Source organism: Larus michahellis, chromosome 7 (genome assembly GCF_964199755.1).
Source record: "Larus michahellis chromosome 7, bLarMic1.1, whole genome shotgun sequence".
Taxonomy (NCBI): domain Eukaryota; kingdom Metazoa; phylum Chordata; class Aves; order Charadriiformes; family Laridae; genus Larus; species Larus michahellis.
The window spans coordinates 28,928,803-28,956,599 of NC_133902.1; the positions used below are offsets into that span (position 1 = coordinate 28,928,803).

Here is a 27,797-nt window from a genome sequence, read left to right on the forward strand (position 1 = left end):
ATGTGTTCATATCTCTAACGTATAAACCAGGGTAAGAGGATGCCAGCAGTTAACAAGCATTTGTAAAAGATGGCCATGAAGACGCAACTAAGCTAATGGAGAAGAGTAAACACTGCAACTAAGGGAAAAGGGGGTCAGGTCTGCCTGGATATTACCCGTGTATCTGGTGCCATCACCGGTAACGCTAAGCTGGTGGCGGAGCGATTGGATAGACCCCTGAGAGCCCTCGTCCTCTCCTGTAGTGACTGTGCTTAGAGATAACACAGTTGGGCAGCCCTACGTCTCACGTACAACCCTTTCCTTGGGACGGGCTCCGACACGAGGGGGATCCGCAGCCGCCATCCCTGCCGGCTTCCAGCCTTCCCGCCTCGCCCAGGTCCGTCTGACGGGACCCCCAGCGCCAGCCTCGCCGCTCCGACCCGGGGAGAGCGGGGGTCGCCCTCGGCCAGTGGCCGCCGCGGCTGTGCGGGGGATGGCTATAGCCCGCCCTCCCGCGGCACGTGCCCGGGGCAGCGCGCGGCCCCGCCGGCCGCCGCGTGTTGCTTTAAGCGCTGCCCCCTCCCCTCCCGCCCCGCGCAGGCTCGGCCACTCCGGAGCGCGCCGTGCAGCCAATGGGGGCGCCGTAGCTGCGCGAGCCGAAGGGCGGCGCGCCCAATGGGAGGGCGCGGGGGGCGGGGCGAGCGGCCAGGGCACTATTGTTGATGAGGCGGACGGACGCTGCGGAGGCAACGCGGGGTATCCCGGGCTGGGCACGGTGGCCAGGAGGGCACGGGGCCGTTGCTGTTGCCGCCGCCTGAGGTGTCGGGCCCCCGCCAGGACCTGCCGGCGTCTTCCGCCTTCCCCGCCACCGACGGTCTTCCGCGAGCTCCGGCTCCCCGCGGACAATGTCCCACCAGCGCGTGAGGCGCAACGGCTCCCCGACCCCCGCCACCTCCCTGGGGGGAGGAGGCGCGGCGGCGGCGGGCGGCGGCGCGGGAGCCGGCAGCCGCCTCCAGCCCATGCGGGCCACGGTGCCCTTCCAGCTCAAGCAGCAGCAGCAGCAACATGGCAGCCCCACGAGGAGCGGCGGCGGCAGCGCGAGCGCCCCGGGCGGGGGTCTGCCACGCGCGGCCCCCGCCTCGCGCAGTATCAGCCCCACGCGAGCGGCGCCCACCGGCGGCGGCGGGCGCGGCGGGCCCGCCATGGCCACGCAGACGCCGGGGGGAGGGGGAGGCGGCGGCGCCGCCGCCTCAGCGGCCGCCGCCGCCTCCTCCTCGCGGGGCAGCCCCACGCGTGCCGGCGGGGCGCGGGGGAGCCCCCCTCGACCCCACCACCTACCGCCGTCCCCGCCGCCGCTGGGCTGCGGGCCCTCACCTTGCTCTTCTCCGCTGCCTCCCCTGCCGGAGGGCAGCGCTACGGCGGCGGGCTGGGTCCGGCACCGGCGGCACTCGCCGGAGCAAGGCAGGAGCTCCCCGGAGAGGAAGAGCCCCAGCTCCCCCGGCTGCAAAGGTGAGCGCTCCTGTCATTCCGCCGCACGCCGCGCACCGGCGGCCTGACCGGGGGCGACTGCCGGGGTGGCGCGGGGTGGGGTGCGACCGCCCGGCCGTTACCTGAGGGGAGCGGGCGGGCGCGCGGACAGACCGTTACTGAGGGGAGAGCGGGGGGCGGCTGGGCTCGGCGTGGCCGAGTTTCAGTCGGCGCTTAACGGGACGCGAGGGCCGGGGTCGGCGATGCCCTCGGCCCGGCGGTGTGCTGCCGGGGACGGAGGTGAGGACACCGGGGCTTTGCCCGGGCTTGCGGCCGTTCTGAGCCGTCTCCGTCTGGCCGCAGCGCTCGTGGAGCGTCTCTGCGTGGAAGGGCTTGTTGCTTTTGTTGCTGCTCTGCTGCTTCCTGGCTCTCAGAAGAGGAACGGGGAAAGCCGAGCATGCCATGTGGGGGATGGCAGCCACTCCTGCTTCTGCGATTGCTGCCAAAGGTCTCCAGATGAGAGAGAGTCAGTGGTGTAAGAGATGTGCTTAAGAGACTGTGGTACAGGCTTGAGGCGAATTTGGTGTTTGGGGGCTGTTGTGATCTTCTTCCCTTTCTGTGCGTCTTATACCAGATGGTACGTGCTTTTGACCCACGCGGTGTCTGCAAGCTTGCGATTAGAAAGCCAGCACTGTAGGCATTGCACATAGATATAGGAACAAAGTATTCAGCATCTCTCTCAGTAGTTCACTTTCAACGTGGACCCTGCAGGAGAGTGATGACAAGCTTGCACTACAACAAAGGTAGAAAATAGCGTTGGGAGTGGCACACATCTTGTATCAAACTGCTTTTTAAAGTTTTTATATAATTAAAACATACTTACTGGGAACACTGAAATTTAAGCAATATGTGGTATCTGGTTGAGGATAATAGAGGCTTACATATGTAAATCCTTCTTCTAGGGATAAAAGTTTACTCAAAAATGCATGAGTGAGGTTTCGTGTTAATGTTCTCAAATCTGGAACGATCTGTAGCTTTTAAGATACAAAAGCTTACAGCTACTCTTTTTTTCATGAAAGTATATGCGGTAATCTAAACAATAAAGTTGAATAATATGTAGAAGCGTATATGCAGAAATCTAGGACCAGCACAATTCCCTTTAACATTTTTACTTCTCCTAATGTTGCTCCCCCTTTCCGAAATAATGACTATAACCAGACTACCATGTTGGGTTTTTTTTCTGTCCTGGCTCTTGAGGAATGATGCTGCCAAACTAGACAGTCATAACCAATTGGTACAGTAAGAAAGCTAATGTCTGTGTGACTTAATATTATTTTTTTGTTACTTCAGACATACCCCTTCAAGATTACCATATGCCTGCTTGTCTACAGTGTAAGAGAGCACTGCCACAAAGGCATTTAGGTTCTGAATTTGATTTTCTGCTTTCCAGATAAGAGTAGTGTGGTTTTTTTAAGGTTATATTCTGAGGCTTTGTATTGAGGAATGTATGTATTCCTCATTTGAGATTCTTGTTAATCAGTAATCTCAAAGACTTCATACACATCACAAAATCCTATCTTCTTCCTGTGAACTTTATAGAAACTCTTGCCCAAGATGCAATCTCCTGGCCCAGAGAATGAGGAACAGGATGGCTAGCCTTGAGCTCCAGGTTCAAGAGCTGTAAATGCATGTGTCAGACCACTTCGGGTGGAAAAATTGCACTGTCCTCAGATCATTGCACAGAAGCCTCTTGAAACCATTCTACTTTACTGGATCTAATAATTAGCATATAGAAATAAACAAGTCATTTTGATTGCTCTACTGTGTTAAGATAACTCCACTAGCTTTTTACAAGATGTGTGAAAACAGAAGAGTAGTGTCCGTTTAATTGCTTCTATGTGTTTGCATTTCTGAACAGTGCTGGTATTTGTCCAAAATGCAAATTAAACCTGTTTAATATTGCTTCACGTTTGTATTGTGTAGTCCAGTGCTTGACAGAGACTGAGTTAACTTCAATTTTTTTTCTTCATCTAGATGAGAAATCTTAAAGGTGAGAACATGGAAGGTGGAACTTTATTTTTGCTAATGAGGCTATGGTTGTGAAGCCATGCAGGCCACTTCAGGGTATCAGTCAGAATCTACTGCAAAATAACTTGTGTTTTCCTGTTTCGTGTTTTCAGTTGATGATGGCTTTTGTTCATTCCTACAGCTGCAGCCATGGGTTTTTTTAGATTAAAATGAACCTTGAGGTTAGACAAATGATAGCTTTTTCTGAACTCGGTATGGGTTCTGTAAGTTGTATACTTTAGACTCAACTTCATGTTTTTCAGATTTTCTTTTCTGGGAAGCAGTTGGATAATTTTGAACATAGTTTTTTCATCATCCTGTTTAACACCTGAGAACGACAACTTGTGGGTTACAACTATGACTTAACAGCTTCTTTTGGGGTTTTTGGTGGTGGGGTTTTTTTGGGTGTGGTTTTTTTGTTGCTGTGTTTAGGGTTTTTTTTTCTTGTCTTCTGAACTGAATTGCAACTAAATGTTGGAAATACTAAACTGAATTTTCTGTTGATGATGGGGTAACTACAAACTGAAGATTCCATGGCACAGTTTGTAAATTTCTGTGCTTTTCTTACCACTTCCCTCCTAAATATGATCAAGAGCCTATATCTTCCTGCTGCCCAGTTTTCATCTTTTACTTTCCCTCCCTGCAGTCTCTAGCACTTATTTCACAGCCTTCAGCTTCTACTTGTATGTTAACGTGCTCTGTCCTTCCCATGGCTGGTGTGGCGTCATTTGTGCGCTGCACGGTCTGCCCTGCAATCTTCGGTTTTAGTTCAGTTTTCACATGTGCTTCTTTACCTGTCTGCAGACCACCCCTGTTAGAAGTTGTTTTGACCTACATGTAGACTATTGCAAAATGAGATAGAGAAACGTGTATGCTCTACCTCTATTGTTATTTTTAGCTTTGTTTATTTACTGAGTAAAGACAAATATGATATTGTTATTTGTGTTCTTATATAAAACATGTCTTCTCAGAAGATACTCAACTCCAGAAATGTTCTAATGCACCAGGCTGTGTAAAGAAGGTGGTCAAGACCAGAGCCATAGCAGTTGTTTACTGAACCTTTCAGGTGCCTTGAGCTTGTGAGAGATTTCTCTACTGGATGCTGAATTTTACGGTATATTCCAGTTGACTGCATTGGACATTTAAACTCGCTCTGAAAATTAAGGACAAAAATTGGTTAGTTTTATCTGGAACTACATTTGCCTTTTAATTGTTTAGAATGGTATATTGAAGACTGATATGAAACCCTACTTGTGTGAAAGGAAATGATGAAAATTGTTATGACAGTATATTGGAAAGTCTCAAAGATTTCAGATGTGAGCACCTCCTTTGGGTAGGGAGAAGGAGTGGAACTCCATTACACTCTTAAATTTCACCGTAGAATTTATTTATCTTAAGAATTTGGTGAATGACACAGTAATAGCTGCAGACCTGTCAATGTTAATTACCAAGGTTTTGCAGTAGTTATAAAAGATACTACCGTAGGATAAGAGAGTACAGAAGGCTTTGTGTACCATTATGTGCCTGCTTTGCTTACCTAAGCTGGTTAACAAATGGTAGGTGTAAAGAAAGTGAATTCATTTTTGCAGCATCACGCTGTAGGTTTCTTGTGGCTAATGCTTCAGGGGAATTTATTTGGTTTAAAAATGTTTTTGTTCACTAGAATTAAGTAACTTGAACATCTTGGGCTTTCTCAGGTTTGGTTTTGTAAAACAACATTAATTCAGTCATTCTCCTACTGAGGGATCATTTTGAATTACTAGAAGCAAAACTGTGAGTAGTTCTTTTACATTTATGTGAAGAGAATAGCCAAGATTGTCTTCCAAAGGGAATGTACACAGTTGTGCTGTATGTCTGTTCTTAATACTGACTGAGCCTGTTGAATACTTTCAAAGAAACATAAAACGTAGGTGTAGCCCCTGAGATCAGTTGTATTTGTACGAGTTCCTGGGAAAAGACAGCAATGCATGTGAGAGATCCCATGAATGACCTTTCTGAGGAAAAGGCTGAGCAAAACAGAAAAAAAAGCTCAGCTGTATGCCTAGGTGCCAGTGAAGCTAGTTGGGTCCTACTCTTTCTCACTTCTTTTTTTAAATATCCTTCCTGTATAAAAAGCTTCAATTAGAACTCTGTCAGGGAATTTTGTGAGGTTAATAGTGTCCTATGCTTTTCCAGTGGCTCTTTCTGCTGCTGCTAGTTTTGTTTTGTTTTCTCATGGTGTCTGTTAGAAGATGCTTCTTTGAAGTTTTTATTTTCCTTTCTCAAAACTTTGATTTCAAATACATAGAAAGATATCATCAGGACCGTAAGATCAATCTTCAAGTTACACTTCAGCAGTAATCCTTATTTTGCAGTTCTAACAACAGTTCTGAACTTTTCCTGAAAAACTTTCTGAGTGTTTTGTCTCTTAAGACTTCCTTATGTGTAAGACCTTCTCTCTTTTTCGTTCATTCCCTTTATATATAGCAATTTTCTCCTCTGAGGTATCCAATTCAAAGGTACGTGTTCTCACGCTGTAATTTCCTTTTTTCAGTTGTAGTTGTAGGACTTGTATGTCAAGGCACAACCCCCTGCTCCACCCCCCCACCCCCAAATCAATGCTCTCTTTCCTACCTTTCATTTAGTTATTGCTGAGTATCTATATTTGTTCAATTTTGTTCTTCAGTGACATTGTTAAACTGCCTTAGCTTAAATCACCTTTGGAGGTGCCTGGCTTCACAATTGCAATAGATGTGTGTGATGCCAGTTTACCTGTGGCGACTTCAGTCGGTCAGTTGTACTGTGATGACTTGTGAAGACACGATGACTTGCTTGTTATTTTCCCACATTATGGACTTTGTTGATTCATCTTGTGTATGTTCTGCTTATGTTTTGTTCTATTATTTTGCTTTGCTGCAAGCCAGATTGCAGAAAGACTTTGTTTCTAAATAGATTTAGAGTAGTGGTGGATGGCTAGGAGGGTTGATATTTATCACAAATATTGGTTTAAAGAGATAATCGGGCCAATTAAAACAAATCTAATATTTAAGAAGCGTCTATTTGATGAAACAGCCCCATTGTTTTTCATCAGCCGCAGCTGTTGTAACTGTTATCTCTATGGAGGCAGATCTCTTGTTATGTAGGTCACATCAAGGAAAAATAGCAGCTGAATGTTTGCTTCAAGTATTGTAGAGGGAAATGCAATGAAAACATTGCATATGTTCCCATTGAACTGTTTTGAAACAGCAAGAGGAGTCGTGTTGTAGACTTCTGCAGTTTGTATTAAGACATGTTGTGAAGGTGGAAAAACTATCCAAACATCCTTGCCCCATCTAAATGAAAGTAATTTGAAAACAGAATTCCTTGAAGGAATTTTTAAATCAGAAGAAAAGAGAATATTTAGAGGCTTTGTGCCTTGGGATGAGCAGATTCCCTTGGAACTTAAATAGTAAACAGGCTCTTCAGTTTTCATTCTCTCTGTTTGCCCAGCAAAATATTCTTTCCAATTTTTGGTGGGGGAGGGGAGAGCATAATAGCGTAATATTTCCTGCTGCTTCGGTTTTGAAGCAGTCTGTTGCAGTGGCTTTGCAGATGCTGTGAGTGACTACATATACTTCCTGATTTTTAATTTTTTTTCACATCCTTTCTGTTTCACCTTGGTAAAAAGAGAGAACCTTCTTGAAGAGGAAGAAGAATAATTTGGAAGAAAAAGAGAGAGAGTACGGCAGCTATTTCTGAGACAAATAATGTGTTTTATCCAACTTTGGAACCAAGTGAAACTTTTAAGGAATGACATGTTGCGTTAGCATGCCACATTCTCTCATGGTACGGATGAAAGGAATAGTTTTGAAATCTTCTGGTACAAACAGACCCTTCAGTGTGCTGTATGGTGGTAGTAGCAGTCAGAGAATTTCTTTGATACAAGGGTCTTAAGTACATGGTAACTCCAAAATTGAGCTTTGCTACTGTTCCCTGAGAGCAGATCTGCTGTGAGCTCAGTAGCAAGATTCTATAATTGTTGGTACTAGTAGAAATAATAAACCAGATGAGGTTTCTGGACAGCTTTATGTGAATGTTGCTGATTATAGTGCTAATAATTATTTCCTTGTAGTTGAATTGAAATATTTTCCACTCTTTTAATGTGTACATTTCTAATGTAAAATTTGCATGAGGATATTTGGTATAGAATGTCACTAGACTTGCATTTGAAAGACTGGTGTTCTATGAGACTGAGATGTCCACACCACTGAAATCTATATCTAACAGGTTTTATTAATATTTATGTATCTTTAGTAGATTGAAGTGGCTTAGAAATTGGAATTCAGGACTTCTGATTGCAATGTTTTTAGTGTCTGACTGCTAGTTGGAAAACAATCAGGCACAACTTCATTTGCCTGTAAATGAATTTATGCAGAATACAAGTTGCTGTGTTATTTATACTTTTAGTGCAGAATTTATCTTAAGGCACAGTCAGGAAGGACAGATGACTGAGTTTTTTCCATTGCCTTTGTAAAGCTTCCATCTGATCTCTGTATCATTTTCTGTGTTGTAGACATTTGTTTTAGGCCTTTGTTTTCATTATAGGTAAGATTAATACACGATTCTTTCAGGTATAATTCTGTGGGGAGCAGATGAATTGATAGTAAGCTTAGATCATTATGATCTCTGGATTTACATTTTACATCTAAAACAGCTAGTAACAAATAATGTGTGAGCATATACATATCTAAACACTGGGTCTTTCCTGCTTGTCAGTCTCTTTATTTTACTAAACTTCAATTACTATTTTGAGGAACCGTTCTTCAGAGTGTTTACACTTATTAGCTTGCAGTGTGGTCTTTTACTGCCACTTTAAGATATCACTGACAGATGGGAAAGATACAAATTTTTGGTTTTAACCATATTCTTCCTTTTCATGTTACTTCCTCTGCTTGTTATAGTTAATGTTTTTCAGCAGGGGTTCCTGTTAGTATCTAAATTGTTCTGAAAAGTGATATCAATGTAAACACTAAAAATGAGGTGTTGCAGAAGGTGTAGTGTCAAGCAAATAGGAATGTAGTTACTAAGTAGGATGTAAAGGGAGGAGATGTCTTGATTATCTTGTAAAATGTAAATCATTATCTTATCAAAGTTGACTTCTGGATCTAAGGGTTAGACATGACTCTCTATGTATCTGCCATATGTTGTATACTGGGTGGTTAGTAAAACATGTCAGTTTTTAGTGTCCCTTGAATTAAAGTAGGTGAAGGGTAAAGGGCTAGTGGGATGAAGTTTAAACTTGGCATTAAAGTGAGAAAGTCCAGCACAGATTTTCTTCGTTAGCCCCTATGTATGAGGAACCATAGCTATTTTTATTTCTTCCAAGCCTTCATCATTTAAGAATCCAATGACTGTTGTACCTTTGAGTGAATAAATGGTGGTGTGTGAGTACTGATGCAACATTTGTGACGTAAGGATGTTTTTAAGGAAACCATCAAAACGCATTTCATTGCTTACTAAAACTGAAAAGAGCCTGGAAAAGCAAATTTAATTCCTGTGGTTAAAGTATCTTTGTTGTATACTTGATAACATAGTAGTTCTGATTTGATATGATTTCTTGTAGGCAATTAAAATAATTAAGCTATCTGTCTGGCTTTCTAATTGAGTGTTCTTGTTCTAGCTGACAAATCAAGACCACCTTCATCAAGTCCTTCCAGTATTATTCGCCGGACTTCCTCATTGGATACGCTTGCTGCTCCATACCTTGCTGGACAGTGGCCTCGTGATCATCATGGACAAGCTGCTCCATGTATGAGAGACAAAGCCACACAGGTGGGACAGATTTTTGTCTTTGGTGTATTTAAATGTGAAGACAGGATTTAAATGCAAGAAGTTTTTCCCTTGTAAACATTCATTTTAGCTGTCTTGCTTGCAAGTTCTTATTTGCTTTCAAATTGCAGGAGTCCTACCTTCGCTATTACGTATGTGAATTATTTGCATTATTCTCTAAGAAAAAGCTGTAACTGTAATATCTGTTAAGAGTTCCACTTTCTTCTTGCCTTAGAAAAACACTAGTGTATTGCACAGCTGTTTTCTCATTGTTCTTACAGTGTACAGTACACTAGATTGCACTGGTGTTAAGTGCTATTTAGTTTAAATGTGTACAAGAGAACTTGGTGATTCCTTATGTATGTCTGTCTTTGAATAAAAAAAGCTTCTGTAGTGCCTGTATAAAAGTTATTGTAGCCCTTTTTGTGATAAGCTGTTCATCCTCTGATTGTAAAAGGTCTTCAATGTTCACCTTGGATCTAGGCACCAAGTATAGAATATATACACTGAAGAGCTGCGTCATTGAACCATGAATGATATTCAAATTTAGCTCAGCTGGAAAGTATTTAAAAAGTATGTGACTTGCCAATAAACTTCAACAACTTGACAAAATTTCACAAGTTTTTAATGTCTCGGTTATATGCTGCCTGTAAAAACAGAACCAACAAACAGTTGAATCAAGCTGGCGTTAAGAGTTACGTGCTTATCGTGACAGGTATTTTATAACTTGCTTTAAAGGGAGCTGTTGTTACATGCTATCCTACTGTATGCAGAAGTGATTTAAGATGGATTTTTCCATTTTTCACTTCTGCCTCTGTGGATGCAGTCTGGCAGTGGTTTTCTCTAACTTGTAGAGTGAAAGAAAAAGCCAACAATATCAGATTTTAAATCCCTATTCTTAGAGCATGGTTTCAACAACAGGTCTCCACCAATTCCAAAGAACATAAGCAAAATGCAGTTGGAAGAGAAACTGACAGTACATGGGACTTAGTTGAGTTTGAGCCTGGCTTAGGTTTGGTAACAATAGAAATAATATATGGCCACTTAGGTTTCAGTGTGCTGTCTACTCAAATGTGTAGGATGTTGAGCAGACGATATCTGCAGTGTTGATTGCTACTGTGTAGCCTTCTCAAGATCCACAACACTTTGCAGAAAGGACCACAATTCAAAGAGCAGATCAGTAGAAAAGTAAGGTGTTTTGAATGTGCCCATGTGGATAAAGTGGAAATAGAAACTGGTGAAGAAAGGAGAGCTGAGAAACAAGTTTTCTGTGCGGGAAAATGAATTGGAAAAATGGTTAGAAGATGGGGTGAAAAAGGTAAGCAAATCATAGTAAGAGGAGGAGGATGATGGAAGGCTTATGATATACAAGGAGATGCTATTCATGCTTACGTCTTAAAAGGCATCATGAAAGGGCAGAACTGAACCAGGGTCGGTGCTCTAGCTATTTATTTTCATATTTGACGACTTAGGATAATACTTTTCTCAAAATAATCATATTTCTATGCTACTGCCAAAGTATTTGCTATATTCAGTTGATCTCTTTCAGCTTAGTTATGATTTAATCTGAGTCATGGTTGGTTTTTTATAATCTGTGAATTTTGTAGCTGGATTAGATATCATCCTTTTTGGTTTACGTTTTTCTTTGTCTTTTTCTTCCAATTCTGACACATCTAGCTGCTATCTATGGTAGTTGAGCTTTCACATACAAGGAGAAACGTTTGCAAAGATTAATAGAAAGACTATATTATTATAATAGGGCATTGGATATTTCTGCAGAATGAGTATGTTTAGTGGTGACTGATGTTCTTATACTGCTGAGGAAAATAGAATGATCTGTTTGCACTTCCTAATTTAAAATTTATCAAACCAGTAGAAAATTTTGGAATATAGACATACATCTGTATGTCCAAAACTTGTGTTTATAGGACATTGGTGAGACATCATTGCTGTTAATCTTCCTAGTGTGCTTGAGAAGTAACTATTTGAGCTTGGGACAAGTTTAAAACGTGACTTAAAATAGTTAGTTTCCCGAGATAGTATAGGCTCTCCGTTTGTATTGTTTAGCCTTTCTGAAGATGTGGTGTTTGGATGAAGTCTCATTTACAAGATATTCTGGCTCCACTGGGTAGTGTCAGATTTCACAGTCTGGTGTGAAATGGATGTGTTCAGACTTCAAAAGTTTAGTGAACAGGAACTGAATCTGTTAAGATACAAAAGATGTTCAAGTTGAGTAAGCAAGGTATCTTGATTCTGCAGGTTATGGCATAGGGAGTATAGTCATTCAGGAAGTAGACTGGGAAGAGACGGCACTTAGTGACACACTTTGGCTTGCAGACCTTTGTAGAGGTGCCCGTAAGTCATAGCTGAGAATTGTGTGAGAGATTCCAGGTCATGCAGAGACTGTCTGTGTATCAGACTCATGCTTTGACTGATTGTTTTGATGAAAACGGTCTATAAAACCAGACTGAACTATGTACATGCAGAATGTTTGTTGGCTGATGAATAAGTGTATTATTGAGTGTCCTGGGGTCTGGCCAGAATTCATTACATGCAGATACTGTTTTAAGTGCCGCTAAAACAGGCATTTGTACTCGTGTCTTTTTTCCTTTGAATCAAACCTGTTTGGCTTTGCCTGGAGTTGTTTGAAATACAGCTGTGTCAAAATACAAGTTGAAATGAGACAATTGCTTTGCTTTTTTTTTTAATTCTTAAAGAATATTCTTTTAAACTACAAAGTTTTTGCCTCTAAGACCTTTTTTTTCCTAAAGTGTTCTACGAGCTGTGATAAATTTAGCCTTAAACTCATTTCTTTTTGTAATTCTAGAACAGGCAGAAGGATGTTGTAAATGGTAACAACTAATAAGCAAGTAGTAGTACTTTAAGAATGTAGAGAAATAGAAATCCCTCTGTCTATTGGTTATTGTGTTTAAGTTTCTTGAAAATAATTATAAACAAAATATGGGGAGTAAGTAAGAGGAGACTTGCTAAAATAGTATTACACTTCTGTCTTGATACAAAGTTTTCCTATAATTGAGTGTCTTATACCTACTCTTGCTCTAAAAAGATTTCTAACTATTTGTTTTGAGGATGAGCATAAAAGCAACCTTTAATCCTTTAAAATGAATCAGATATTAATTTATGAAATAAGCCTTGAATCTTAAGTCAAAGTCTCGAATATAAATCAAATGCAAAGACTGATTAGGGTGTTAAATTAGATTCCTGTAGGCAAGTGTAATGGTTGTGTTGAGCTGGGAAGTTAAGAGTTAGCGGCTAAAGCTTACTGTTCCAGAACCTAGAGGACAGGATGAGACTCTAGATTGACATTTGAGAATTGACTAGACAAAGATTGGTACTTGGGAATTGGGGTTATCAATTATCATATTTTATCATTAATATATGTGAGTGCTTTTCTGGAAAAATATATTCTAATGGTTTCTAATTTTGCTATGGAATAGGAATTTCAAAGCAACCCTACTAGCTTTATTATTCAGATCTGCCCACATTAGTTTTTTTAATTGAAATGATGAAGGTTAGAAACTACTGATAGTGGAGGTTTCGTTTATGTGAAACTTGTATCTGTAACTGAAGATGATGGGAGTTGCAACCTGTATGTTTGGAGTTACACCTCCATTTTCTCTGCAAAATAGGGATTAATACCACAACATTGAAGGCCTCTTGAGTTTCTGTGTTCTGAGTACAGAGAGGGTATGTAGGTAAGGTCAGCTTGTGGCTTGCAAGCTGTTAGTCTCAAATATAAGAGCAACTGTTGTACACTGTAGATGTGAAGGCTTTGAGGCAAGCAAAGTTCCTGTCTGTAGGAGAATGTGAGATATCAATGACTCCTAAGGCTGAGTTAGCTAGATCACCGCTGTGTGCTATGAACTGCGCTACAGCAACAGTGAATTTAAAGGAATTTGCTGTCTTTTTCAGTGTGTAAGCTGCTTCCAGAAATCCTTCCTCCTGCTTCATCAGGTATATATCTTGTGACTGCAAGGAAGTTCCTGATAGATATTATTATCCCTTTTCTTAGAGTGTTTACAGTTCACTGCTTTTGAAGGCCATTCTGGACACGGTTAGGTGGGAATACAAATAGTTCATAAAGCCTGCAGTATTATCACACGGTTGTCTGAGCATTTTGTTACCTTAAATAAATACAGTTTGTCTTAATAATACTTTGAATTTCTCAGAACGTTTTCACCGCAGTACGTCTTCAATTTCCTTTATTAAATGTTAATGACTTTCTTGGTTTAGTGAAACTAGCTTAATCTGTGTTGCTTTCTGCTTGGCCTGAGACAACTATGAATCTGATACCCTTTGAGGTGTTGATAAATTAAGTCTCTGCTTTGCAATACCTCTAGTGGTGCTTATATGCCTTGCCTTCTTTCTCATTTTTCTGAGGAAGAACATGACTGTGAAAGCCTGCACCAGTACAGCTTCAAAATGTTTACACCAAGCTATCCTTGCCTGTATGTCAGAAATAACAAGGTCAGCATCTGTGCAGGAAATAAAATATACCATCTCCCCCAAATTCAGCACTGTCACACTGGTTCTTCAGAGCTCTGTAGCAGCTTGTGGTACATCTGGCTGTTAATACTGCCTTACGCTCAATAATTTGGAAAGGAAACTAGCACATTCCTTTATTAGAGTATGTCTTAAAGTTGGGGTGAGGTTTTTTTCTCTTTTGGGTTGTTTGTTGGTTTTGGTTTTTTTTGGTTTTTTTTAAATTATATAGTTTCACTCTACTTTTTCATACTTTACTTGTCAGGAAGGCTTCTAGTCAGTGACTGCTTTTCAGTCGCAGTTCTGAAACTAGCAAATCTTAAAGCTTTTCTCCCTTCCAATTTATCTCAAAATACTCTGCCAGAAAGTAGGAATTATCTTTTTTTCTAATTAATCCTGTAATCTTCTTGCTGCAGACAGAAAGTGCCTGGGCTGAAGAATATTTAGAAAAGAAGAGGAGCTCGCACAAACGTTCAGCATCATGGGGCAGCAATGAACAACTCAAGGAGGTCAGAAATGCTATTATTTGAGATACCTTTGGATTAAATTTTTTGCACTGTTACTGTGAGTTTTCAGGAAGGCATGAATATTGTACTGCTTTGTCTTATACAGATTGTGGGTTTGGGAACAATAAGAAATAGCTGTTCATTTGGTATTGATTTCATATAACAATGCAGGACTATTAAAACTTTTAATCTGAGTGTGTGGGAAAGAAAGTGTCAAACGCAGGTGACATTCTTCATCAAAGGAGGAAAACCAGTAGTGGCCAGACGACTTCCAAACTTCATGTATTTCAAGTTCTTTCATTAAACCTCCACAGGTATCTTATGGGCTTCAGATGAACTGGTAGCTAAACATTACGTTTGCAATAACTGGAATTTAATTTAGGGCTGTCAATTGTGAAAGTTGCAGTAGTAACGAATTTTAACTAACCGGTGGAAGAAATCGGTGAAACTGTATGTTTGCCTGAATACATCTGGTGGAATCTAATGCGAATTTTTCCTTTATTAGATTGCAAAATTACGTCAACAATTGCAGAGAAGCAAACACAGCAGTAGGCATCATCGTGATAAAGAAAGACACTCTCCCTTTCATGGTAACCATGCAGCCATTAACCACAGTCAGGTAAGGCTGTGCTTTTTATGGACATACTGGGTAGCTAATACTATTTTTAACTCCTCAAGGTTGTGATTTGCCTTAAAGGGAACTTAAAAATACCATGCTGTTAAATATGTTGTAGCTATAGGTGAATTCTACAAAACAGATCTGTTTCCTTTGACTTCCTCAAGTGTATGGGGTCCTGGGTCTTTTTGTTACTTTGCTAGATTGGCTTTGAACTCCCACTTTCAAATAATTTCAGACAGATAGATCCTTTTTTAAAGCAAGACTTTTAAAGTGCATTCTGCAGACTCTACAAAAGGATGACAGATAAGTTTAATCTAAGACCATAGATTATCTTTTTCATTATGCATTGCTATAATGTTTGGGAATTTGCATGTAGAATATGTCATGGAACAAACTGGTGGTAAAATGATATACACTCAAATAAAATTGAGGTTTTTGCTGATCATGATTTGTGTCTTGACAATAGCACTTGTTTAATCCTATGATGAACTGATTTAGAGAGCTTACCAGACAAAAGGCTATTCAGTGGGATTTTTATGTACTCTATTAAAAGTGTTTATACTCTGATGGCTTCATTCAGCCTATGTAAGATTTTAAATTTTTTTCCTGTCGCTTATCATGCCTTGAGACTTTAAGTAGTAATCACTTAAAAAAAATTGTGATGATTAGGCCACCACATGTTCTGTGTGCAGTTGCAGTTTTATCTCAAGATTGTTAATGAGGTCAGGTTCACGGAGAGGTAATATTTTTAGCTCAGTTGAGAGCAGGTGGAAAAAAATTCCAGGCTTTTAGAGACACAGATCCTTTTTCAAGTCTGTTTTGCTTGAGTGACTTTAAGAAAATCAATATGAAACTTTGGTCACTTTTTCAGAAGCATGCTCATGCCCCCCCCCCCCCCCAAAATATCATGAATGTATATTCATGATAATGCACAAAATTTTTTTTAACAGTTACAAAAAGAACAAATCCCTCACAATTGCCTTGCAAGCCAACGCAGTTGAAAGATGCTGTGAAACTGTTGGTATTGTGAATTGAGAAAGTACTTCAGCTGTGAAGCTTCTCTGCAAATCTAATCATATTCCCAATTACTCCTGAAATGCAGTAAACGCTGTTCTAATAAATACTGTACTTTGGTACCAGTTAATGAAAACTTGTTTCCTTTCTGTTGTTCCATCCTTTCAGAAATAATTTAGGCCAGGGAGGGAAGCTCTTGTGACAGCATGTGTCCTGCTCTACAGGTACTTAACCATTCTGATAAAAGATGAAATAAAAAACATAAGTCCAGAGTAGTGAGGTTCTTTCGTAGGTAGAAGTCAGATGTCCCAGTGCATTTGTTATGCTTCAAGACTGGAAATAAGAAGGTAGAACAGTGTTTTGAATTTCTCCTGCACTGTTGTTCTTAACTCCTGCTTTGTATAAAAATCGATAACGTTTTTGTCTCAGACTCTATTGATGTAGTTCATTTAATTAGGAGTCATGAATTTTCAGGACATAAGTGCCTCTTGAATTCAGGTTGTTATTAGTTTGAATTCTGTGCTACTGGAAGTATTGTATTTAAGATATTTTTAGAATTACATTTTTTTGACATAAAAATTTGGGAATTACTTCTTCAGACTCTTTAAATCTTGAAACAGAAACTGTTTCCTCTTCCTCTTCTGTATAGCAGAAGAACAGTCTGAACTCGAAACAGGATGACTAATACGAATTCCTACATTTTTATCTGCTTTACCGAAGTACAGATGCAGTGTAGCATACTGTTACTGCCTGCGGTAGCTCAAGTCAGAACAGTCCAAAATGATGAAAGATGACAGTGAAATAAATGACACAGTCCCTTTCTAGGTTTTTTTTTTTGAGAAAGCTTATGAAAATTGGTGAGACACGTTGGGAAGAAAAAAATTAAATACATCACAGGTCAAAATACTTTATGCAGGTATTTTATCCAAATTTGAGTAACTTATTTGAAGGTTTGTTCTGTACTTGTGGGCAATTGAGCCATTTCAACCAAAAAAAAAAGCGTACTGAGGAACTTTTGGTGTAGGCCTTTCAGTACACTGGAGAGTTACATGCAGTCCAACGGGTTTGGCTTGGTATTCTACAAATCTAAGTTTCTGAATGCTAAGCTATTGTCACTTCAGCGTAGATAATCTTAGTGGTTTTTAATTTTGAAAATGAACTGTGATGCTACTGCTCTAAAAAATACCTCCCCCCAAATTATGTATATAAAATTGTTTGCATCATAATTACTTTATTACGCTCATGAAATTTTGCTGCTTCTATGGAGGTCTCTTGCATTCTGCCAAATTTTAGAGTATGTGAATAAAATATTGCACAACAGATAATTAGGTTTTGGGCTTGTGAAACAGACTATAAAATATAAACTGAGGCAAAGCAGCTTTTCCAGCATTGTGTTACAAAACAAACCATTGTTTTTCTTGGTAAATTTTGTGCCAGCTGTGTTGAGCTACTTGCAAAGGGGTGAAGTTGCAGAAGGCTTCAAAAAAGAGTAAGCGAAGTATTAGATTAAAGGCATTTAGAGACTGCTTTCAAAGTCAGAGTGAAAATCTATAACTGTAGGCATCAAGGGCAAAGTTCCTAGGCTTTCTCATTCCTTTCCAGGGAGCTCAGTTCCTGCAGGATTTGTGGGAAGGGCTGTGTTGCAGCCTTGCAGTTAGCACTTGCAGTTAGTGATTAGAATGTTTAGAAATTTTTTATGTTCCCAACTTGAAGGAAACTTGCAGTTGTTGACTGTAGAGAGTCATACAAAGATTTCTGAGCTCAAGGAGTAGGATTTATGACAAGACTAAGAAAACGTGTTAGGAAATCGCCTTGGTAGTCCCTTCGTAGAGACCAGGTAAACTCTGTTGAACACTTTGGAAATGGCTTACTCTTCTAGTTAAATTCATTGAACTGCTGCTTTTAGTTTTATTTCCTCTTTTATTCCCTGCTAATAAGCAGTTAAGCTTTTCCACATTTTTTTTGAGTTTTACCAACATTTTGAAATGGTTCTTACCACCTAAGCCTCCCACTGTTTGTACAGTTGTGCTTCTTTCTTCTATGATTGTTTCTGAAGAAATCCACACAATCTCTACAGAGTAAGCTTCTTAGCTATTCCTGGCCCTCTACTTAAAATCAGGAAATAGTTGGTGCGGAACTTTATCAAGTCGTTGCTGCTAATTACATTTTTTTTCCAGAGCAATTGAATGTTCGTTGGGTTTTTTTTGTTTTTTTTTTTTTCATGATGCCAGAAACGTTCCATTCTGCCTCTCTTTGCAGGAAGAGGGGTATGCAAGAGGTCATAGCCTCCTCTGGTGATCTCAGAATGCTTCTGAGAATGTTGGATTTCGAATTAATTCCATGGTACTAAATCTGTAAACAGGAGTCAAACAAATGGGGTCTTCCTTTATGCTCAGTGTTAATATAATAGAGAAGTGAGAATTGAGGCCAGAGCTGAAGCCAGACAGAAGAATAAATGGATTAGGTATTTCAAAATAATCGTTTTTTCCTCAGTGCACTTGGCTGATGTTATGTTGCTAGCTGATACCATGACCCATCAAGCCCCCTCCTTTCATTGTACTGGAAAGCATGTGCCCTTAATGTCTTACCGGTTGGTTGATAACTTAGCAAACACTAATATTGGGGCCAGCTGCATGCAGTTTGCAGTGGATTTTTTTTTTTTTCACTCTTAGCACCTTACCATAGGTAGATCTCATTTTTAGGGTAGAATTACTGTGATGCATTCAGCCTTGAGGTAGTGTGATGTTAATGTCCAAAAGCATCAAAAGACCTTGAGTTCTATTTAAAATTCTGTTGCTTGTTGAGAAATTGGAAGAGCTTAGAGCATTTTTCTAAAACGCTTGTGAACAGCTTAGATTTGTCATCACCCATATTTCGTAATCTCATGAGTTTATGCCATGCCCTTAAGTTTCAGGACTCTTAACTGTCCTGCACCAAAACTCCCTGACAGTGTGTTATTATGTGAGCACTGTAATTATTATCCTGTGTTTAGCACCTTGCTTCATTTTGTGCATTCCCAAATATGCAGATGAGTAGTCAAAGGTCATTAGCCTATTCCTGTATGTCAGAGGCCAGCTCCATGCAGACATCTGTGAAGGCAGTATTTCTAATATAGAGTTTGTTTTGAGGCTGGTTGTTCCACCCCTGTAACGGTACCTCTTTCCTTTTCCACCCTCCAGCAGTCCAGCTTAACAAGTCATCCTCAGTCATGCGCAGAACACTATTTCTCTTGGAAGTGAAACATGCTGTATTGAACCTTAATGAACTATTGGAGCAACTTGTGCTTTTCTACTTTGAGCTCTTCAAATAGTACTATGGTTCTAAGAATTTCTGTGGCAGGCAATCGTATTTAAAAGATGGACAATTCCCATGTTTTGCTAATGGCTGCTGAAATCTTAGACAAGCATACTTGCATTCTGCTTTCTGCTTTTTAACAAGCTCAGTTTGTCCTAAGAACATGTATATTTAATAACTGGGTGCATAATCTGTCTTTATTAGTGCCTAAACTAGTGCTGATGTACCTGTATTACAACTGGATATTGACCTGTATTAGTTTACTGGCTTGTTGATCCAAGGCCTTGTTTGGAACAGAATTAGCAGGGTTGCTTTCTCAGAATTTTTTGTGCTCTTCTCCAGTGGTTTCTGTTCTCTCTTTTTCATCTTCAAGCAAGATTTTTTTAAAGTCTTTCAGAGTTTGACCGTTATGAGAATGTTTAGTTTTTGTTGACGTAAACGCAGTCACAGGCATTTCCTGAACAGAAGCTTTTGTAGTCCTTGTGCAAGTATCTTTTTTTAATCGCTATCCTGATGTTTCGGTAAAGAAAAAACAATATGATTTGTAAGTGTTGCTGCCTTAGAGATTTGTGAGAATAAGTCTGTGTTATGGTCTGCACTTAAAATTCTCTTGTTTACATTAATTTTTCTAAGGTAGGTTTTCTTCCAGACAAATCTTATGTCATTTTTGAGAATTTGCACGCAAAGTAGCAATGCTTTGGTGTCTGTCTGTGCACAGTCTTCTACTTAGAGGAAAAATAAAAAACCCACAAACAAACCATTTTGAAGAGCAGGTGAGAATGGGACTATCCTGCAATCAGTAGAGGAGATGTTCTCAATCACAGCACACTAGACCATAGAGTCTGGGACTTCTACACAGGCATTCTACTGTAACTTTAAGTGTAATGCTGTTCTTTGAGTTGAACTAAATGCTTGCAGGAAGCATTCCATTATATCTGTAGTAGTGCCCTGCATAATCAGCAAGAGCCTGTGTTGAAGTTCAGGGCAGAATCTCCTAATGTTCTGGTAGCATGATTTTTAACAGAGGGGAGGATGCTAATGGAGGGGATGGGAAATCTCAAAGTCGTGGTGTACTGAAAGGGTCTTTGGAAAAATTCAGTAAAGTGTTTTCTGAGAGTGGAAATTTCATGCATATTTTGAAATGCTGGATTTTTACAATGTTGATCTTCATCTTGAAGCAACTATGCATTAACATTTGGGTTTGGGATTTTATTCTTTCTGTGTAAGTCTTCCGAAATCATTTTGTCAACCTTTTATTCTGATTTAATATATTTACTCTGTTGGTCTTCATTTCTAGCATAGTGCGATCTTGCATTTGTGGAATAATTTTCCTTCTATGTGTCATGTTAATGTAGGTGACAGCAGACTTCCATTAAAATATAATTTTAAGTAATTTAGAAATGGTAAATCCAACAATGAAGGAAATTGAATTTTGGTATGGCTCGCTTCAGAAGGAAGGTGAATATATTATAAAGGTTTCAAAATTACTTAGATTTGACTGATTGCTGTTGAATTTTCACTTGTAAAGCAATGTCAAGCTGGAGGCAGACCATATCAAGGGAAGTTTTGAGACTAGGTTGTTGAAAGCTTTTCCTGCTAGGAATTCGATTTGAAACAAAATTCAGGATGTTTGTGTCTTCATTTAAGGCATCCATTTTAACACAATCGCTATAGTTTCGTATAAATCCTTGATAATGAGGTGTAGATATTTTCTGTTTAAAGGTTTGCTTTTGAGCAGAAATAGTAACTGTGTTTTGTAAGTAAATCTACATTGCTTTCTCACTGGTTCTGTCTCTGGTTCTTCAGGCTCCCGTCCCAAAGAGTGCTCTTGTTCCTGTGGTACCTATTGCCAAATCAACAGGATCACGATTCCGAAACAGCATAGAAGGACTAAATCAGGAGATTGAGATAATAATTAAGGAGACAGGAGACAAAGAGGAACAGCTTGTTGTATGTATCTATCACCATGATTGCTTTCTATAATTATTTTGGGTTTGCTTTGAGCTTTATTTTGTACAGTTTTTGAATTAAATATGTCTGGAACTAATTTTGCTTTCTTTAGTAAAGGTAGTTGAAAAGTCTCTTGGAAAGCAGAAGGATTGAATCTGAACCTTTTTCCTCTGTGGTTACTGTGATGTAATTAGTTTTCCAATAAAATAAGAAATATCAGTAGAACAGGGAAAAGACAAAAGGTCTGTTTTGAGAGTTTTTGTAGTAATTTTTTCTTCTTTTTGCCCGTGCTGACCTGTCCCCATCCCAGTTGAAGCATAAGTTGCCCGTTTTTAACTTTCATTTTATTTTTAGGTATTTTTAGAGATAAATTTAGTAATAAAGTATCAGAAATACAGGCCATGAAGATGATTAAGGGACTGGAACATCTTTCATATGAGGAGAGGCCAAGAGAGCTGGGACTGTTCAGCCTTGAGAAGAGAAAGCTCAGGGGATCTTATCAATGTGTATAAGTATCTGGTGTGCAGGAATGAGGAGGAGGAAGCTGGACTCTCTTCAGCAGTGCCCAATGACAGGGCAAGAGGCAATAGGCATGAATGAAAAAAAAAAAACATTAAATTAAATCTGAACACAAGAAAAACACCTTTCTCCTTTTCTTTTTCTGTTTTCTTTTAATGCATGAGGGTGCTCAAAACTGGAGCAGATTGCCCAGAGAGGTTGTGGAATTGCTGTCTGTGGAGATATTCAAAACCTGACTGGACACAGTCCTGGACAGACTGCTCTAAGCTGACTGCTTGAGCAGGGGTGTTGGATTAGGTGATCTCAAAGAGGTCCTTTCCAACCTTAGCAACTCTGTGATTTTGTGAAATCTTGCAAACTGTTGTCCTTAGTTTCTAAACCTGGCTTATTTTGTTTCCTGTTGGAGTCTTGTGTAATGAGTAAAATTTTCTACTTCAAACAGTTTTGTGAAATTCAAAAAACTCCTCAGCATTACTGGACTTAAAGAAATTCTTAAGCAGACAAGAGCAGCCATCTGATACCTTCTATTTTTAACAGCCTCAGGATATTCCAGATGGGCACCGCGCACCACCTCCATTGGTTCAGCGTAGTAGTAGTACTCGCAGCATTGATACCCAAACGCCTGGTGGAGCAGACAGGGGCAGTAACAACAGCAGCCGCTCCCAGTCAGTATCTCCAACCTCATTTCTTACCATCTCTAACGAAGGCAGTGAGGAAAGCCCATGTTCTATAGATGATCTTCTTGCTGATTCCAGAGATAAAGGTACTGTGTAACTTTAAAAGTTCACCAATGCTGAACGTAACTCATTGTTATGTGGATGAACATGTAGCAAAAGAGGGATTTTGTTTCTCACATCCATGGAGAAATGTTAGAACTCTTTTTTTCTAAGGGATGTATTTTTTTTAAAATGCTTCCACATACCATGTGTGCACACACATATAGTGCTCTGTAATTGCAGCTGGATAGATAGGACTGAGGAATGTGCTTCCCAAACCAATTTTTGTTTTTAAATAATAGATTCTTCAAGTACTTTAAGCTCGTTGAAGAAGCAATAGGGTACAGCAACAGGTGGAACAGCAAAGTAGTTTAGTCCTGTTGCTTCTGTCTGGTATTTTTTATGATCTTGGGCAAAATGGGTGACCTTCCAGCATTTCATACATGCACCCATAAAAATTTAACTGTTTGGGTTTTTTTTAATTACTTTCTTTAACCAGAAACCTTCTGAAATATACTAGGTGAATTTTACGATTTAACAGTAAACCTGTTCTGGTTTTTAAGGAATATGGCTTCTGCCCATTTCTTTTGGCTAAGTGGTGACAGTACAGGACCATAGATTCACGTTTACAGTTACAAACTGAAAGTGTCCAGGAATGAACAGAGATTGCAGAGGAGCCTGAAAACTGTATAAGGAGAAATAGAAAGGAGGAAAGGGATTAAGATAAAGAAGCTCATTTGCAAATGAAGACTTGTAGGCAAATGAAAATGTTTCTTAATTTCATAGCATTGATAATGAAGTGGGTTTCTATTCAGGGGACATTTAATGATAGTTATTGTTTTTTATAGTGTGACACATTTAAGTAATGACATACTCTGTTCCTGCAGAGAATGGGAATAATTCTCCCTTGCCAAAATACGCTACCTCACCAAAACCCAACAACAGCTACATGTTCAAGCGTGAACCTCCAGAGGGCTGTGAAAAGGTGAAAGTCTTTGAGGAAAGCTTGTAAGTTGATCTTTACTACATAAGAAATAACATTTAATGTTCAGAGTTACCCATTGGTTTATTGATTTTTGTGTCAAATGAAAATTATTAGTTCAGTTACTAAAACCGTGCTAACAGCATGATCTCTGTTTCATGTGACTACATACTGGTATATACGTATGTAACTTTTTGCTGGAGTCTTGTGTTAAAATCAAGACCTTGAGAGACTTTTTTTTTTTTAAAAAAAACAGCATAACTTGAGAAGACACTCTCACCTGGCAGATAGTGGGGTAGGAACTCAAATAATCAGGAACAGAGACATGGACGAAGAAGCTTTAACGCAGGTCGATCATCTAGTATGTCACAGTTTTATAGGCACATCCAGTAATCTAGGCTCTGAAGACCATATTCTTTTCAGCTACATCTATGTAGTTGTGAAACTTTTAGTGACAAAGAAGTGTATTTGACCCTGAGTATTTAATGCTTTGGTTATTCTGAAGAAGCCAGCTTTTGTCGTTTGGAATATTCTGTGGTTTCTATGTTCTTATTATTATTTACAGTGGAGTTCTTGTACCCTTATTATTGCACCCTCACTTGGATGCAATAATCTTAACCTATAGTTAAAAATTTCATTTAATCAGACAAGGAGTATCACTTGGTTATAATTCTCTTATGCCTATATTATCTCAGCAGTGCCATCTAGTATAAGTAGTAATTAAAAACATTCTAGTTGCCTTTGCATGTTTTCTATCTCTGATCACTGCAATTGGATTTTGAGAGGTCTCTATTTTAGAGTGTGTAAGCTGTTTCCAGATGCTCCAAGAAAATATTCTATTGTGATTTGACTTGCATCTGCGTTTTTTTTTCTGATGTTCTTGCTACGTAGCTGTAGGATTGTTCTGCTGTAGGGTGAAACAGGCTTCTAGAGAAGTTGTTACCTAGCTATGGCAGTTCTTAGACGCTGCAGTCTCATGCAGAAATCTTTCTCACATCTGGTACTTGCATTCCGCATGTATGTGAAATACATGAGCGTAACTGTTTAAACCTCAACCTTTGTTTAACGTTATTTCTGCTTGAAGTTTACAGGACTTTCATTTGGGGGTGGGGGGGAATTATAAATGGAGCTGAATTTTCCGGATGTTTGGAGAATCAGCTAACAAGGAAATGTACCCTATTTCATGAACAGAATTGCTTTTCAAAGTGGAGTATCTCCTAGAAGAGTAGACTCAAAGATTGGCTTGCTTGGTCTAGTAGAAGACAGAGGTGCACATGGCTGTCTTACAAATACATGGAAGAGGGAGAGGTTATAGGCTAAAGGACAACACTGTCAAAAAGAAAAATTGAGTGTAAATTTCTGATGGTTATTTTCCAGCTGGGAAGAGAGGCTTTGGAACTGATTCCTGTAGTCTGGTCTTAGAGTTAGATGAGGTTTGCAGAGTTAGAGGTAGACACAGAAGGCATTCCTGTGCTATCCATAGTATCCCTTCCAGCTCTGTCTTTTATAAAGCATGCCTCTGAGTTGATTGAATTGTATGCTGAGATGGCAAAACTGCAAGTCAGGGTCTAAATGTGTGTTCCATGCTTCCTTCCCAGGTTATAGGTACTTGATCATGAATGCCATGTTGGGAATACTACATTTTACTTTCTGCATTGATGTGTTTAAGTAAGACGGGCTCGTCTTTTACAGAAATTCGGGCCATGCTCAGGTGAACGTGCAAAGGAAGCAAAAGTATAGAAAAGGGCATCCCTCTGGGATCGTGAACAGCTCTAAGATATACGATATTAGGAACATTGCTATGCCAGCCTTCTTTCACAGGGCTTGCTTTGTGAAGAGTGTCTGTGTGTGGAGCAGAACTTCTTGCATTGTGAAAGTTTCTGGAGAACATGATCAAGAATACTTTCTCATATATTGGATATGCCAATTCATGGACAGGGTTTGTAATCTGCAACATGAAGTTAGTGTCTTCCTTTGGTTTGGAGACAGCCTGCCCAAAGAACGTGCTGTTTATTGTGCAGTATATGTAAACAAGCAGTTTAAACCATCTTGCCATTTGCCATGTGGTGGGAATGTCATTAAGGCACTATTGAGTACCTGAAATACTTCAAGTTTAAACTTGTTTCTGGTGATGTGTTCAGCAATATATGCCTGCCATTGACAGAATTTGATTGTTCAATTTAATTTTAAAACTGTTGTGTGTATTTTATTTCTAGGCCAAAGCCATTGCATGAAATTCCAGCCTTCTACTGCCCTGACAAGAACAAAGTGAATTTCATTCCTAAAAGTGGCTCTGCTTTCTGTCTTGTCAGCATCCTCAAGCCACTTCTTCCCACACAGGATCTTACACTTAAGGGCACTGCACACAGCCTGACTGTTTCCTCCGGCATGACATCCAGTTTGTTACAGCCCATTTCTATGGCTTCCCTGTCTACAAACACAGATCAAGACAGGATCTCTCGTGGAACCAGTACAGTAATACCACAGACCTCTATACTCCAGCAATCGGCACGTATTGAGGAAGCTGAAGGATAGATTTAGATTGTCTGGACGTTTTTCTGGGCAACTACTGGGAAAAAATTGAACCAGTTGACTGGACATTTGTGATCACACTATTTGCATTGTTTTAACAATTTATGACACTGTCATAATTGAACTGTTTGTATATTTGACAGTTTGGTAGCACATTGAGAAGTTCAGGAGGATGCAGCAGCTGATACTCTGTTGCACTTTCTGCTTATGAAGACTCCAGTTCTGTTTCTCTCCTGATTTTTTTTAAACACTGGTGAAAAATAGACTGTCATAATCCTTTGCAATTTAAAGGACCAGTTGTTGTGATGCTATGTGTCCTTTGACTTTTTTTCCCATTAAAACAAAAATCTCAAGACCCCAACCAGCTGATCCCATTTACCGTTGTAACTGCAGAGGGGGGGTAATCAGATGGTTTTGCAAGATGTCTTTTGTATGAAAATGTGTATTTTGTAACAAAAATTTGCCTTTTCTGGTGTGTAGCAGATGGTGTTTAGAAGACACTTTCCTGGTAACGATATTTCTCTCCCTCCCCGCCCCCCCCTTTTTTTTTTTTGTAGTGAAGGTTCTTTTTTACTTGGCTGTTTTACAGCTGCTGGGACCAAAGGATTGCTGAAGTATTTCAGCAGTCTCAAGTTATGTGACCTTGCTGAACAGCCTCAGCCCTAAACAAAATAAGTTAATATGTTTGAAACCTTTAAAACAGAAGAATATCCAAAAAGCAGTGTTAGCATATAGCGTATGTTTTTTTTGATATCAGAATTTTGTGCTTCAGGTAAGTCACATTCTTAAAACTCCTTCCTTCACAGAATTCCCACCAGTGTTGGTTTATTGGCTGGAAAACTGCATTTTAAAGCGCTTGCCCCAGTATTGTTCTATTTGTCCATAGGATTTTTGTGCAGGGGTGGGGAAAAAAAAGGTTATCCTCTTACTCTGTATTCTTTCTTCCAGAAAATATGCCACTTGCCACTTACAGGCTTGTTTGGCTACTTACAGAGTTAGTCAGCCTGAATCATTAATCACTCTTGACACAAATTTGCTCTGACTTGACTCATCACTGTATTATAGACCCTGGCCACATGATACTGAAATATCTGTGCATGATTTCCTTCCCCTTGTCATAGTGGTGTTTTGTGTGTCCGTTGAAGGTGATGGTTTGCCAGGCATGGTATCTGTTACATGGAAGTTTACAGCAGCAGATACATTCTCCTTTTTTGACTAGCAACTTAGACTGGCATGTAGAACAGAGGACTTTTTTGACACCTGGTCTGTTCTGATATGCAGCAGTTTATGATCCTTTTGAAATAATAATAACAGATGAAAATGGGGGGGGGGAAGGCAGTTGCAAACGGAAACTGTTCAGGAACCTCATTGAGGTTTCTCCTGTGTTCCTGGAGCGTGTTACTTGGGTTTGAGTAAATACAATATAAATATGCAAAAAAACCTGCAGTGACCTGAATACCAGTGTCTTACCCATTTATAAAACAAGTTGACCTTGTACCTCTCTTACAGAGTTGATTCAGTAATTTCAAAGTAAGTGTCATCATGGACAGTCTCTGGGTCTGAATATTGGTCTGTTACACATGAACAGTTCTTGCTGGCTTGCATATACGTAGATTCCATGGATCAGTTGCATACTCAGGTCCCTTCATAACTGTGTCTATTTAAAGATGATACTGCAAATATAACAATTTTCTTCATTGCTTAATATGCTAAATTTGGTTGCAAATGTTTTACTTGGGAGAAAAGAAAAAAAAACCTTCATACCTGTGCACATAATAGTCATAGTTTTGCACATTTCTTGTTCCTTTAAATCCTACCTAAATAACTGATAGCAATGTACTTTACTCAGCAAGTAAGTGTAA

General features: G+C 39.8%; 1 protein-coding gene across 1 annotated transcript; it reads left to right on the forward strand.

Annotated features, from left to right (window-relative positions):
* The first annotated feature begins 772 nt into the window (after positions 1-772).
* Positions 773-27,676, forward strand: FAM117B (family with sequence similarity 117 member B). Its single transcript, XM_074595261.1, has 8 exons — positions 773-1,488; positions 9,152-9,303; positions 14,220-14,312; positions 14,815-14,928; positions 21,043-21,186; positions 22,243-22,468; positions 23,309-23,429; positions 25,620-27,676. The coding sequence occupies exons 1-8, from the start codon at positions 885-887 to the stop codon at positions 25,936-25,938; spliced, it is 1,773 nt and encodes a 590-aa protein (XP_074451362.1). The 5' UTR covers positions 773-884; the 3' UTR covers positions 25,939-27,676.
* The last annotated feature ends 121 nt before the right edge of the window (positions 27,677-27,797 follow it).